The sequence below is a fragment of the Trichoderma evansii genome (genome assembly GCF_050947405.1).
Source record: "Trichoderma evansii strain SZMC 28006 chromosome Unknown GGI43scaffold_2, whole genome shotgun sequence".
Lineage (NCBI taxonomy): Eukaryota > Fungi > Ascomycota > Sordariomycetes > Hypocreales > Hypocreaceae > Trichoderma > Trichoderma evansii.
Window position 1 is genome coordinate 795,448 of NW_028145204.1, and position 13,880 is coordinate 809,327.

General features: G+C 49.0%; 4 protein-coding genes across 4 annotated transcripts; 3 read left to right on the forward strand and 1 right to left on the reverse strand.

Moving 5' to 3' along the window:
* The first annotated feature begins 1,406 nt into the window (after nt 1–1,406).
* GGI43DRAFT_145366 (uncharacterized protein) lies at nt 1,407–3,863 on the forward strand. Its single transcript, XM_083199348.1, has 7 exons — nt 1,407–1,685; nt 1,738–1,771; nt 1,831–2,004; nt 2,066–2,120; nt 2,192–2,428; nt 2,490–3,257; nt 3,319–3,863. The coding sequence occupies exons 1-7, from the start codon at nt 1,546–1,548 to the stop codon at nt 3,498–3,500; spliced, it is 1,590 nt and encodes a 529-aa protein (XP_083064790.1). The 5' UTR covers nt 1,407–1,545; the 3' UTR covers nt 3,501–3,863.
* Nucleotides 3,864–4,363: 500 nt separating this feature from the next.
* GGI43DRAFT_145369 (condensin subunit BRN1) lies at nt 4,364–7,797 on the reverse strand. The gene is made up of 3 exons (XM_083199349.1): nt 6,727–7,797; nt 4,982–6,655; nt 4,364–4,898 (listed from the first exon to the last, which is right to left on the reverse strand). The coding sequence occupies exons 1-3, from the start codon at nt 7,339–7,341 to the stop codon at nt 4,656–4,658; spliced, it is 2,532 nt and encodes an 843-aa protein (XP_083064791.1). The 5' UTR covers nt 7,342–7,797; the 3' UTR covers nt 4,364–4,655.
* Nucleotides 7,573–11,642, forward strand: GGI43DRAFT_392905 (Sodium/calcium exchanger protein-domain-containing protein). Its single transcript, XM_083204606.1, has 2 exons — nt 7,573–10,936; nt 11,016–11,642. Exons 1-2 carry the CDS (start codon nt 8,229–8,231, stop codon nt 11,344–11,346), a joined length of 3,039 nt encoding a protein of 1,012 aa, XP_083064792.1. The 5' UTR covers nt 7,573–8,228; the 3' UTR covers nt 11,347–11,642.
* A 553-nt stretch (nt 11,643–12,195) lies between these two features.
* On the forward strand, nt 12,196–13,637 carry GGI43DRAFT_392906 (phosphomannomutase SEC53). Its single transcript, XM_083204607.1, has 3 exons — nt 12,196–12,527; nt 12,665–13,122; nt 13,217–13,637. The coding sequence occupies exons 1-3, from the start codon at nt 12,432–12,434 to the stop codon at nt 13,467–13,469; spliced, it is 807 nt and encodes a 268-aa protein (XP_083064793.1). The 5' UTR covers nt 12,196–12,431; the 3' UTR covers nt 13,470–13,637.
* Nucleotides 13,638–13,880: the final 243 nt, after the last annotated feature.

A 13,880-nucleotide genomic window follows, 5' to 3' on the forward strand; every position in this document is an offset into this window, starting at 1 on the left:
AGTAGTATTAGCTCGTGGAGTACAAGCTCCCATGTCCGATCCCTCACCTCGTTACCGATCCCCCCCAGCTATCGTCTACCTGTGGTAGTCGTCTTTGGATCGAAGTAAGTTTCCTTCATCACCTTGTCGTTGGAGTCAAGACATACATACAACCCTTGAAACGGGCCGGGTTTTCTGATAGCGACACACCTACCCCCGACGTGCCCTAACACTTGGTAAGGCATCTGTCCAAAGCTCCACGAGAGGGCCCCCGGTAGCCCGTCCATCTCTTTCTTTCTTCTTGCTATCCTAAACCCCCGTGCCATTCCTATCTTTCGCATTGGGGAACCAGTACATTTTGTTCTCAGTCTCTGTTCCCCATAACAATCTCTTCCCCCCCAACCCTCTTGTGCCTACCCCCCCATTCTCTCAACCCTAGCCAAGTTCGATCACGTTCTGTTGTTTTTGGAGCCTACCTGAAGAGGAAAAAAAAAGGTACATACTCGTACAGTTCTGTGGAGACAATTGAAACCTTGCCTTTCTTTCTAAGGAGGTGCTGACAAGTAGAGTAACCATCATAGCACCGCCATACCGAAGCTTAGCCTGTCCCATGTCTCTGCTGTGAGTGTTTGGCATGGTGTTATTTTCCCATCTTGACCACGAATCTCGATTTATTACTCGCTGCGTTCTCCGCTTGTGCGTTTCTGGAAAACGTTGTGGCAATCTGCAGTCACCTTGATTATATCATTCAAGGCTGAGGGGCTGGGCCCATCCCCAGTTTTGACATACGAGCGCAGCCATTGGGTTTTATTTTTCAATCCGCTCGAGTCCCATTTGAAGTAGCAGATCCAGCGTTCCGTCGCAAATCGAGATGGTAGATTCTGCCACTTAGGTGGCAAAGCTTGCTAGATATAGCTCGCTTAGCGCTCGCCCTTCTCCTTGATACCAGCTCTTCCAAGCCCGGGTACTATCTTCAGGCTATTCTTCCTCCAGGTTCACATTGTCGGCGAACGTTTTGCCCAAGGTCCATAACCTCGGGGCGCTGGCAGGGGCTATATCTTGGTCTTTCTTCTCATGGTATTGGCTAGACCTTGGAATTTAGCCTCATAAATGAAATTGTTTTTTTCTTTCTTTCGGGAGTTGTTACATATTTTCGATCCTACTTTTGACGGTAGATTCGCTGCATCCAGAGGAGCCATTTGCAGCTGTGGATTGACTCGCAGCAATATTACTGCGAAAGTTGCTTCTCTCCTGGATATCGTAGCCAATCAAGGCTATCTGCGATAATAATCATTCCAACCGATCACAAATAATCTTCAAGAGAGAATCTTTTGGAACATAAGTGAGCACACGGCCGAACCGAATACTGCTTACTGCCGTACTTTTTGCCTTTCGAATTTACATTTTCCGGTTGTGCCACCTCCTATTACTATTAACGATTAGTTTCTTCGAGTCGCATTCATATTTATTATTGAACTTGGTTCCAAACCTTTTCAGATGGAAACCAATGTCAAGATCAACAGAATCATAACTTTCGCAAAATAACATATAACTCTTGATTCAAATATGAGAACGCAGCCTGCTCAAATGAATCAAGACTTGGAGGCTATCTTTAGAGAGCTGGGTCTCGCTCAGTATCTCGATACCTTTGTGGAGCAAGGTTTCGATACCTGGGATACCATTCTCGATATTCAGGAGTCTGATCTGTAGGTATTTCGATTCGATTGTGTGCTGGTGCAAGGCTAACTGGATTCTCAGTGATGCTTTGGGTGTTAAACTGGGCCATCGAAGAGTATGTTCAGCAATGATTAGCTGAATCGTTGGGAGATCACTAACAGTAAACGTGTTCAGAGACTCCAGCGACGAATCGCCAACGCAAGGGGGATCGACCCCAGCATCTCACTGTCATCAATCAAAGCTGCCATCGAAGAGGGGAAACATGATGGCACTTATAAAAAGAGAGAGCCTGGCCATAATGGCGATGGTAGTAGCGGACCAAAGCGCAAATACCGCCGGCATCCCAAGGTATAGCTAACAAAGAAGTCTTTTTTTGGCAGAGTTTCTCATGCTGATCTATATTGATTAGCCAGACGAGAATGCACCTGAGCGCCCCATGTCCGCCTATGTGCTCTTCTCAAATAGTAAGCTCATTGACCGTTGCTTTCATTGTCGCAATGTGGGAAACAGTTGCTGATTATTGACGCTGTCGCAGAACTAAGAGAAAGCCTTAAAGGCGATCGCTCTCTCACATTCACTGAAATTGCCAAATTAGTGGGAGAGCATTGGCAGAACCTATCATTACCAGAGAGAGAGGTGTATGAAGGCCAAGCAAGACAAAGCAAAGAGCGCTATTACCGGGAGATGGCGGTTTATAAAGAAACACCAGAATATCGCAAGTATATGAAATATCTCGATGAATTCAACGACAAACAATCCAAACCCAGTCAACGTGCGTATATATGATGGGATCAGCTTGCTTTCTGAACCTGAGCTAATTTGTACTCATCCAGGCAACGAAGACGCAAAACGAGCAAGATTGGATCAACATGAGCTCGTACACGGGCACAACGGTTCTGCAAGTAGTATTGTGAGCGGTAGCACAATTCTAGGCTGTTCAACTTCAACGGCGAGTGGTAGCAGCAGCGAGAGAACGCGAGATAGCGAATCCCGCGAGTCTCCAAATCCTCGGCAAAACAGCGTCAACTCAATCTTGTCTGGCCCAGAATCACATCATTCCTCAATAGCCCCTATCCCGTCTCCAGCATCGGCTTACTTTGAAGTCGACATGCCTAAGAGAGGCAGCAATTCAGGCCACCTGCGGCGAGGCTCTTCATCGTTAAGAGGAGTAGTACAAATGATGTCACATCAAGCCGACATGCCACAACAGCAACATCTGCCATCACTTTCCGATATGCTGGCCAGTGGACAAGGGAGAATAGACGCCCCCGCGATCGATGCCGTGGGACTCGCCCACGCATTTACAACAACCCATCACAGGCCATCAGCATCTCAAGGAGAACATGCATTGCCGCCCGTATCAGTACCAGCCCTTCACCACGAGACATCGTCAAGCGGCAGCAGTGTCCCGACGGTGGCATCGGGCAGAGCTGGTCGTAGACTGAGCGAAGGACCATTAGCAATCCATGCGCTTCTATCAGACCAGTCTCAAACGCCTCACCGCCGGGATGAAGGTCCATTATATACAGCTGGCTACGTTGCTAGTCCTGTTGAGCGAGGGAGGTCAGCCTTTGGTCAATACCAAGGGCCTAAGGGATATGGTACCTAACCCTTTCAATATGAAAAGCTTGAATAGAAATGCAGCTAATATAGACCGCTAAGGGTTTCAAACTGCGTCTTCGGCTTTGCAACACATGAGAGTCGAAGAGACAAGCGATGGCGATGTGATAATGACCTCAGCAGATGAGCCGCTATCCAGTTCTCATACTTTTGAAGCAACCGGTCTTGACGGGGTGAATGCTTTGCTAAAAGCTGGCGAACTTTTTGACGATCGTCAGAGCTGATTTGGCAACCAATCACGGCGCCAATAAGCCCATAATAGCTGGTTTTATGATTTTATACCAACTAATCGCGGTCCGAACATGGAGATGCTATGAGTAAGTAGTATTTAGGGAGTCGATTTCAGTTCATTTTTTTGCTTGGCTCTGTTCGCTGATGTCTCGTGCATCTTCGAAATTCTGTTCAGATACCCATAGCTTTTTTTTTCTTTTTTTTTTCCTTTTTTAATGTTTATGCGTTGGATATATATATATATATATTGGTGTAGTTATACCTTTTTCTTCTTTTTCAAATTTGTGAGAGATGGCTCTCTTCTCATATGTAACTGCGACCCTGTGGATAAAGATACCGGGCGATGATAGGAAACAGGAGGACGGCGTTGAGGGAAGATCGTTGTGAACTATAGGACCCAAATTTTAGGCGAAAAGCTTTCGGGGAAGTGTCTTGTTTTATGTTCTTGATCTTGGCAGACACCTGGTATCAGAATTGCTAGCCGTATGGCCCCGCGTTTTGTTGAAGGTAACTAGGTTGCTGAAAATAATCACCTGCTTCTGCTTAGTTCTTGCTACATGAACGCAATTAGGAGAGCTCACGGCAAAGTAGGGTAGATATGTTTGGCGTTGATAAATTGATAAAACGAGTACCTGTGAGTTGCAATTGTGCACATGAAGCTTGTATCTTAGTAGTGGGCAGAGATTTGAATTGAATTCTTAGAAACTTGAATTTGAGGTCAGCCAAAGGAAGGGGGATTAGCCATGTGCTGGTTCATAGATAAGGTAAGCAGGCACTAGGAGAAAGACATGGTCACGAGTAGTTGCCTGGATTGCTCTGCTAATATAAGGCGAGACTACTAACAGTTATGATCTAGGAAAGTAGGAGTCTATAACCATTACTAGACATACCACCGAGGAAAAAAAAAAAAACTACTAATATATGCTGTAGAATGACTGATATTTTATAATTCTGTGGCGTTATTTCTTTCACATGAAAGTTGAACAAGTTCATATATATCACTAAGAGCTGTTAATCATCGACATCATAGCCTTTCCCAAAGCGCCTGGTAGTGCAAATGGCCACCCTAATCCTATCCATGCCTGGTTTGTTTTTGTTCTTTTACTTTGTCTCTTGAGATTCCCTCTCATCTCATATACTAAACAGACTTATACGGCGCCTTCTGTGATCTCAGCCGTCCAGTCCTTCCGAATATCCAGCTCATTCAGCCCCTCTGTATTTTCAATCACAAGTCCCTTTTCGTTTGCCAAGTGAAGCAGACATATAAAACAAAACGAGGTGGAAATGTCCTCCATGGCAGGTTTGGGGTATACAGATTGCAGCCCATTCATTACCTCGGTGAATTTCAGCGTAGTCTCTTCCTCTGAGTTCGGCGGTGGTGCTGGGGTCTCCTACATGACAAATTAGTTAGTATAACTACAGGGAGCTGCATCGTGATGACTTTGTAGCGGATTAAAAAGCATTGAAGACATACCTCAAACTCTTCTAGGCCCATGCCTTTCCAGATTTCCTCTTTGAGTCGCCTGACGTCCACCTTCTTTGCTACCCTGGCAAACTGAACATACTCAGGTCGCACACGGCGCGTTTGAGTCACTAGTGTTGTGCCAAAGGCACCCATGGTATTCATAGTGTCTCCGTTCAATATAGCGGTCATTCCAACACCTTCTGTCATGCCCATATCTCCCTCGGCTCCTGGTGAAAGATGTTCTCGGGCATCTGAAAACTCAAGATCATCATCGTCTGGTTCATCGCCGCCGGGGAACGGCAGAGCATCGTCGTCTTGGAAGAAGTTGGCATCATAATCGCCTTCAGGCAAGTCGGCGTCCTCTGGCGCCTTCTGCTGCGCCCAAAATGCCTCGTCCAAGTCTCCCGCTGGCTGGCTGTCTTGAGAGCTGTAGCCCTGTGCGCCTGTGCGTGAGCCAAATCCTGGCCGTTTCCGAGCTAGGCGAGCCCTGGGCTTGAGGAAGAGATTCAATAGGGATTTTGAGCTAAAATGTTTGTCATCAGGAAGTAGATTTCGAGACTTGGACTTCCAATCCTTCTTGGGCAAACAGACAGCCGAGTTGCTGGAGGCTTGTGTATAAATAAGGTCGGATTGACTGGGGCTGAGAGGCGAAGAAAAGTCGATTTCAAATGGCTCTTTTTCTTTGCGCTTCTTAGCCTCTCCTGACGGCTTGTTAACATCTTTAATTTTGCGAATTCTCCAATGCTCCGCGCTAGCCCAGTTCTTTTGCAATGCCTGGTCAAAGAAGCTCAGTATATCTTGATGCATCTTGTCTGCATTTTGCGAGTTGCCCATGGACACGATATATTCACCGTTCTCATCAAAGCCCTCCCCATCTCCGCCTTCTCCGCCATCTGTTCCAGCGTCATACACACGCATTTGAGGTTCAAGAGCAGCCTCGCGGGCCCAGGCTTCACCGCCCTCACCAAAAGCAACATCGCCGAGAGTGTCAAAGTCGCCAAGGCCCAGATCTTCATCATCAAAGCCAGCCGGTGCATCTTCATCAATGAACATGCCAGATTTATTGCCAGGGGCACCGGGCTTATCTTGATCCTGTCTCCAGTCTTCGGGAGCCTTCAAAAAAGGGATGTTTATAGATCCAGAAGGATCCCCGAGTTCAAAGCTTTTCAGGGATGGGCAGATATCGAGTTCATCCAGTAGGTTCAGGTCAGGAAAGAACCGCTGGCCGAGGGATGTAACGTCAATCTCTACCTCGGGAACATCCGGCTCTTGGTCTTGGTCTTGGTCTTGATCTTGATCTTGGGTTTGGGTTTGGGTTTGGGTTTGGGTTTGGGTTTGGTCTTGGTCTTGGTCGATATCCATATGGTGGTCCTGGTCAGGGTCTAAACGGCTTTGCTGGACTTCTTCGCCATGTTCTCCGGCTTCGTCTTCGTCTTCTTCTTCGTCTAGTTGGTCCTCTTTCTTACTCTCATCTACATCACCGGCATCATCGCTACTGTCAAAAACGATGCGGCCTTGTGAGTCAATCATCAGGTGGTTAAGCAGTAGACCTTTGGCGCCTCCCTCGTCGAAGTCGGCAGAAGCTTTTTTGAAGAGTGGATCGACGGCGAATTCGAGCTCAAATTTTTTGAGTTGTAAAGAAGCAAATGATGGCGCAAGCGTTGCTTCGGATGATCTCTGCACCTACAAGATTGGGCAAGTCGGTTAGCGTCCAAAGCGAGCTGTCAAAAGATTTACTTGTTTCTGCTTCTTACCTTCTTCTTCGCCTTCTTTTTGACGTTGCCGTCCGCATCAACCTCTTCCTCGCTCTCTTCGCCTTCGCCGGCCCCTTCTTCAGCTTCGCGATCCCTCTTCTTGCTATTGCTGTCTGAGAGACCACTCAACAGCTTGCCCGTCTCGGTTGCCACGCTATCGATTCGATTGGTGTAAATCTTGACACAGCCATCAAGAGTACAGCTCGCTTTCTGGAAGTTGACACCATCGCCCTCCTTGAGCAGCGACATATCGTGAAAGTAATCGATGAGGGCGAAATTCCACGAATTGGTTGCATTAATCTTGTTGTCAGTGGCCATCTTCATCCACTCCTCAAAGTTGGCCAGAAGGGGGACGCGCTTCATCGGCGTCACGGAGACGCCCCCTACCATGATGGGGTCATCGCCGTCATCTAGAACTCTTGCGCCCCGAGGCGTGCCGGGATAGGGGCTTTGTGTAGCATTTTCAAAGTCTTCCAGCCTAAGGCTCTTGCGTGGGGTGGCCGCTCTCTTGATTTCATTAATCTGCTTCTCTTGAAGAGCTTTCCTATTGTTCATTCGTTGACCCTTTTCTTGCGCGTCGTCGTTGAGGGGGATTCTATCACTCATTATTCGCATACAAGCCTCGGCGGCAGATTGGCGTTGGACTCAATGGGACGGGCTTACTTGACGGGGGATTTGAATGGCGACCCGGAGGCGCCGCCTGCGCGTGGTCCCTGAGCGACTCGAGGCATTGTTGCAAACAGGCTTTTTGCGTAGTGTGCGCCGTAGGACTGTCCAAAGTATGTGAGGCAAAGCCTCTGCCGCGTGTCGACTTGGTGCTGTGGACGAGGAGTATTTTTGTTTACTGTTGACTTTCTGTGAGGCAGGCAACACGACTATCCGCGGGAAACCCCACCTTTGGCGGCCAGCCAATTGTGTGATTGGAAATCCACTTGCGCCACGCGCCACAGCTTCAACGCTGGATCGGGCCAGGTCGAGAGGTACTCCATACTCGACGGTACTTTGTGCCTTGCAAGAGGGCAAAAAAGGCCCAAAATAGGTTCTGTCAGCACTCAATGCTATAGAATTACGTGGCGGCCATGTGCGACTAATTTATTTCCTTGGTTTGCCATCTCATCAACAGCACTGTTCTGTCCGAGTCCTGCGATTTTCGTTTCTAAAAACAAGTACTCTGGAACGCTTTAGAGACGCAATTGACCGGTACCTTTCCGATAATAGGCGTTAGCACGCTATTGGAACCTTAACTGGGGGGCCCTGCTGCCCGCCTACCCCATACGGAGCGCAGAAAAAGTCCCTGGAACGAGCCGCCACTGAGGCTTAGTTGACTGATTGCCGGTACAACTGCCCTACGTCGTCATTGAATTATCATGTCGCGGCTGCATCCACACCCAATGAGACTTTGAGACATTCCCTAGCCTGCCCTTTTATTCCAACATCCGCCGCTCCAGCAACTCTGACGAGCTCACCGGAGTCTGGCCTTGCGATATGTCGATGCGACCAGCATGCGGACAACAAACGCCAGACGGGGCCGTTTGAGCTCCCGGCCGTTCTACACGACGGTCTTGCTGCTGTCTTTGCTGGCCGCGTACTCGTTCGTGACGCACTCTCAGCGTCGTCATGGCCTTCGAGATGATAGCCCGGCGCTGCTTCGACGCTCCCACGACCAGCCCGAATGTCGCGAAGTGCACACGGCCACGGACCAATGCGCTTTTGTCAAGCAATACTGCATAGATGAGGATGCCGGGCTTCTTCCTTACCTGCGGTTGTACTACTGCAACCTGGGCAAAGCGCAGCCGGTTGCTTTCATCATTCTTGTTACTTGGCTGGGGCTACTGTTCACCACCATCGGCATTGCGGCGAGCGACTTCTTCAGTGTCAATCTGAGCACCATCGCCACCATCTTGGGACTGAGCGAGAGTCTCGCCGGCGTCACTTTCCTCGCATTCGGAAACGGCTCTCCCGATGTCTTTAGCACTTTTGCGGCGATGGGGTCCAATAGTGCAAGTATGGCTGTTGGTGAACTCATTGGCGCCGCCAGCTTCATCACGGGTGTAGTCGCGGGGTCCATGGCCCTGGTCAGAGAGTTCAGGGTGGATCGCCGAACATATGCTAGAGATATTTGCTTCTTTATTGTCGCGGTCACCTTCACCATGGGATTTTTGGCCGATGGAGAGCTGCGATTTTGGGAGTGCTGCGCCATGATCGGATACTATGCCCTCTACGTGTTCGCTGTAGTTGGATGGCATTGGTATACTACGAGGAAGAAGAGGAGGCTACGCAGAGAAGGAGAAGCTCGCAGCCATTTCTATAGCATAGCCGGCCACACTGGAGATGAACTCGCGGGCGAGCCCTACCAGGACGATGTCGAAGACGAACACCAAGAATCAAGTCGACGGACAACAACAAGCACTGGAACCGGAGGCAATCTTTCCGCCTTGGAGCGCGGCCCAATAATAGAAATTGACGGCCAGGTGGCTGAGACGCCTGAGACGCCTGAGAGTGTGGATAGCGAAGAGACTGATGAGGATCACGAGAGAATGGTCGCTGTAGAGGTAGCCAGGAGCATGCGAGTTTTGCGTCCTCAAGGCAGGCGGAGGAACACCATTACACCGATTCGACCGAGTTTGATTGGTGCATTGGAATTTAGGTCTGCCTTGGCACACCTGCAGCGTGAGAGCAATCTTCAGCTCTCAGCAATCCCGTCGCGGAGCTATTCTGAAGCCCACACTCGCAGAGGACGGCGAGGGAGTACCAGTGCCCTCTCCAATTTGGTATATTCTGATGACAGTTCCGCCACTACCGTGAGTGGAAGGGAAAGGGCTAGGTCGCATGGAGCCACTCCAGCCTCTTCATCTGCCCCTCAAGAATTACTGGATCACGGCGGAGATCGACCAGACTCCAGTTTGCAACCTTCCCAAGATGGCGCTATTAGCCAAAGAACAGCAAGTCCCGCGCCGCCATATCAAATTGGCGGCAAACTTGCACCCCCTCCGGTCGATGTACCAACAGCAGTGGCTGGCAGCCCTCACCAGGAACCACATGCGGCATCTCTCATTCCTCGCCTCCAGTTACAGATACCCAGTCGACGCAGCAGCGTGAGTACTCGATCATCGCCTGTTTTGCCCTTTCCTCAATATACCGACTCTCCTATGGCCATTTCGCCCAATACGCTGGCCATTTCACCACACACACTGGCCATTTCGCCCAACACGCAGTCAGAGCATGCTGGGCTAGGTTTACTGCCACCTCCAGCTACTGTTCGCGAAAGCCCCTTTGCCGCCCTCGACAACACAGCAGCTGCATCGCGACCAGTCAGATGGTGGCCATATTCTGTTCTCCCTGCTCCGCATGTGCTCCTTGCTACCATGTTCCCAACTTTGCAGGGATGGAAAGAAAAGGCGTGGTGGGACAAGCTTGTTAGTACCATATCTGTACCAAGCATCTTCCTCTTGGTAATAACGCTACCGGTTGTCGAGTCAGAGACCTCAGAAGAAGTTGATACCTTTGACGATGTCATCACCGCCACAGATCGTTCCGCCCATCGGTCGATTGGACATATGGCTCCACCCATTTCAATTCTATCAGGGGAAATAGAACCTGAGGATGAGTGGGAGCGGTTTCGAAGGTATTCGCTAACTCACGGAAGTAGCGATGCTATGACTGGAAGCACTCCGACGCCGTATTTGGCGCTGCCGGAAGAAGACATTTTGACAGTGTCCCCTCGTACCCAAGAGCCTGGCGCCGCCAAGCCCTTGTCCGAAGTTCGCTCCATCAGCCAAGTAAGCGAAGAAAAGATGGGATGGAGCCGATGGCTCGTCTGCGTCCAGCTCTTCATGGGGCCGCTGTTCGCCGTCATTATACTCTGGGCAAACATCTCTGAAGACTGGGAGAATCCAAGGAGCTCGTTGGTGCGCATGATTCTGTGGACGCTTGTAGGATCTCTCGTGCTGTTAGGAGCACTACTTCTGCTTACTACGGAGCAGAAGCGGCCCCAGTACCACTTTATGTTCTGCTTTTTGGGATTTATCATCAGCATAGCTTGGATTTCAACAGTGGCTGGCGAAGTTGTTGGAGTTTTGAAAACATTCGGCGTGGTTCTTGGCATCTCAGAGGCTCTACTCGGACTCACTATTTTTGCTGCCGGCAACAGCGTAGGCGATTTAGTTGCTGATATCACGGTGGCTCGACTTGGATATCCCGTCATGGCATTGTGAGTACAACCCACCGTCTGGGAAAGTCCTACGAAGTATTGATTTGCTTTGGTTACTGACTGCGTTCCTCGTGTACAGGTCTGCTTGCTTTGGCGGGCCAATGCTCAACATCTTGCTAGGCATAGGCGTGGGCGGTGTTTTGATGATGGTCCAAGATGCAAATCACCACCACAGCAAGCATCCCGGGGACCACTACGCTTACAAACCGTACCGTATACAGATTGGAGGAACTTTGATGATCTCCTCCATTACGCTGTTGATAATTCTTGTCAGCTTGCTCATCTCCGTGCCCCTAAACAAATGGATCTTGAGCCGCAAGATCGGCTGGGCATTGATAGCCATGTGGTCGGCCAGCACGATAGTCAACGTTGTTGTTGAGGTCACAGGCGCAATAGGCGACATCTCCTAGCCGAGTACCGCTCCAGGAGGAGAAGCTAATGTGTATTTATATACCTATATGGAATACTGATTTTGATGGAGGAATGACATTATGAGAGCTTGATATGCTTGCATTGCATTTGCACTGTTTTAAACTTGTATACCATATATTTGTTTGTTCTTTCTTTTCCTTTCTTTTCTTGCCTTGAATATGGAAACGGTTGACATACATACGAAGAATACCTAGCAATGGAATACGTGTATAGGCAACAGGGTTAGCATAGCAACAATAGACACCAGAATTAAGAATACTGCATGCACTCTTATCCCTCTGTTGCTATTCGCCTGTGGTGTAAGCACCAAGCAATTGACTTTCTACCCAGCTCAATTAAGTTTCGTCAGCCATGCTTGTGTCATTTGAACAATCACCATACGAATTAGGTTTAAATGTACCGCCATGTCATTGGAACTTGACAGATTTTGCATGCCCTCCTCGTATTCATTTACTTATTGACTCAATCACATGATGGACTTTGGCCCAAAATCCAACATTTTAATCAAAACAAAACACAGAGGCTGTGTAGATCTACGTATGAATCACTTCACCTTGTTTCTCTCATTTTGATTCAAAAGAACAGCTGTCTAATTCATCCATGGTCTTTGCCAATAAACTGTTGACATGTATTCGGATTTCCTGTCCCAGAGTAGCAAAATCCTGCCGAAACGTGGCTCGTATGCTGAAATTAGTGGCTTGGTTGTTTCATTTCACAGGCTGGAGCTGTCACTAGCGGCCCCATCCACCGCCTCTAAGCCCCCTGTAGGTACCCCCTGTAGACCCTGATAACACATGGAGCTCCAAAAAAAAAGATTGGGCAAGTTCGTCACTGGTCTGCTTTTGGGCCGTCAATATTTATTATCTATCTTGACCGCCCAGCGATTTGACCCCTCAGGCTCTAAGTCAGACACCCCGCCACTGAATACATTCGTTCATACAAAGAACAGCTTCTCTATTTCTTGTACAAGTTTTTTGCGAATTCGCGTCTCCAGAAAGCCCTTTTGCTGCTTAGCGATTTTTCATCTCTTCAACTTTTATTCTGCTTCTTCTCTTTGCCCACCATGGCTGCTCCTGCTTATACCCCTCTTGAGGACCGTCCTTTGAAGGACACCATTTGCCTTTTCGACGTTGACGGCACATTGACTCCCGCTCGTCTTGTAAGTTGGCCCATTCCAATCCTTCCAATCGACCGTATTGGATCTCCAATTCGAATCTGCTCGCCTTCAGCCTGCCAATTCTTCGTCTTTAAATCAATCCCCCCTCCCTCGCTAACAAAACATCCCTTACTCTCTAGGATGCCTCTCCCGAAATCCTCGACCTCCTCCAGGCCCTCCGCAAGAAGTGCTCCATTGGTTTCGTCGGCGGCTCCGACCTCATCAAGCAGGAGGAGCAGCTCGGCAAGCCCGCCGGCGTGCCTGTCACCACCCTCTTCGACTACTGCTTCGCCGAGAACGGCCTGACCGCATACAAGCTGGGCGAGGCGCTCCCCTCCAACAGCTTCATCAAGTGGATTGGTGAGGACAAGTACAAGGAGCTTGCCAACTTCGTCTTGCACTACATTGCCGACCTGGACATCCCCGTCAAGCGAGGAACCTTCATTGAGTTCCGTAACGGCATGATCAACATCAGCCCCGTGGGCAGAAACGCCAGCACTCAGGAGCGAAACGACTTTGAGGCCTACGACAAGGACGCCAAGGTCCGAGAGAAGTTCGTTGCTGTTCTCAAGGAGAAATTCGGCCACCTGGGACTTACGTATGTCACTACTCTCCCTTTTTCCGTTCTTAGATTCAGCTCTTCCGTTGCGTCTGTGGTTCTGTATTTCCCCAATCCGCTAACATACACGCAGCTTCTCCATTGGCGGCCAGATCTCTTTCGACGTCTTCCCCACTGGCTGGGACAAGACCTACTGCCTGGGCCACCTCGAAAGCGAGGCCAAGAAGCCCAACGGAATCACCTATAAGAACATCCATTTCTTCGGAGACAAGACCTTCAAGGGTGGCAACGACTACGAGATCTTCAGCGATGAGCGAACCATTGGCCACACCGTCAAGGGCCCTGAGGAGACCATGCAAATCCTGAAAGAACTTTTCGACCTCTAGATTTGCTTATTAGGGGAGGTGTATTTAACGCGCAGAAGAGAGAGAAAAGCGAACAGAGGGGGGATAAGAACGCAAGTGAATCGCAAAGGACAGGTCCGCGGCGATAGTCTCATTCAATCAATCTAGATAATACCAAGATAATCCGATTTGACAAATCTTATACCTAAATTTATATCGTCAATTCTTCTAATGATGTCGAAACTATCTATAGCACTATGTACATTCCTCAAAACGTAGAGCAAGTAGATGTATTCCAAGAGTAAACCGTATTGCCTCAACTTAAAATGCAGTAGCCTGTTGTGTAACTATATAGGTAAGAAGCTTGAAGCATCCCCTCCAGGAAACCCGAATTTGAATGAAAAGAACTGGGTTTCCAACGATTACCACGAGTTTGAAACTCCACAAGGAGTT

Coding starts and splice junctions, on each gene's coding strand:
- GGI43DRAFT_392906 (XM_083204607.1), top strand. CDS start 12,432: ATGGCTGCTCCTGCTTATACCCCTCTTGAGGACCGTCCTTTGAAGGAC. Junction 12,528..12,664: donor CATTGACTCCCGCTCGTCTT/GTAAGTTGGCCC, acceptor CTTACTCTCTAG/GATGCCTCTCCCGAAATCCT. Junction 13,123..13,216: donor TTCGGCCACCTGGGACTTAC/GTATGTCACTAC, acceptor ACATACACGCAG/CTTCTCCATTGGCGGCCAGA.
- GGI43DRAFT_145369 (XM_083199349.1), bottom strand. CDS start 7,341: ATGCGAATAATGAGTGATAGAATCCCCCTCAACGACGACGCGCAAGAA. Junction 6,656..6,726: donor AAAAGAAGGCGAAGAAGAAG/GTAAGAAGCAGA, acceptor CCAATCTTGTAG/GTGCAGAGATCATCCGAAGC. Junction 4,899..4,981: donor TGGGCCTAGAAGAGTTTGAG/GTATGTCTTCAA, acceptor TTTGTCATGTAG/GAGACCCCAGCACCACCGCC.
- GGI43DRAFT_145366 (XM_083199348.1), top strand. CDS start 1,546: ATGAGAACGCAGCCTGCTCAAATGAATCAAGACTTGGAGGCTATCTTT. Junction 1,686..1,737: donor GATATTCAGGAGTCTGATCT/GTAGGTATTTCG, acceptor CTGGATTCTCAG/TGATGCTTTGGGTGTTAAAC. Junction 2,429..2,489: donor ACAATCCAAACCCAGTCAAC/GTGCGTATATAT, acceptor GTACTCATCCAG/GCAACGAAGACGCAAAACGA.
- GGI43DRAFT_392905 (XM_083204606.1), top strand. CDS start 8,229: ATGCGGACAACAAACGCCAGACGGGGCCGTTTGAGCTCCCGGCCGTTC. Junction 10,937..11,015: donor GGATATCCCGTCATGGCATT/GTGAGTACAACC, acceptor CCTCGTGTACAG/GTCTGCTTGCTTTGGCGGGC.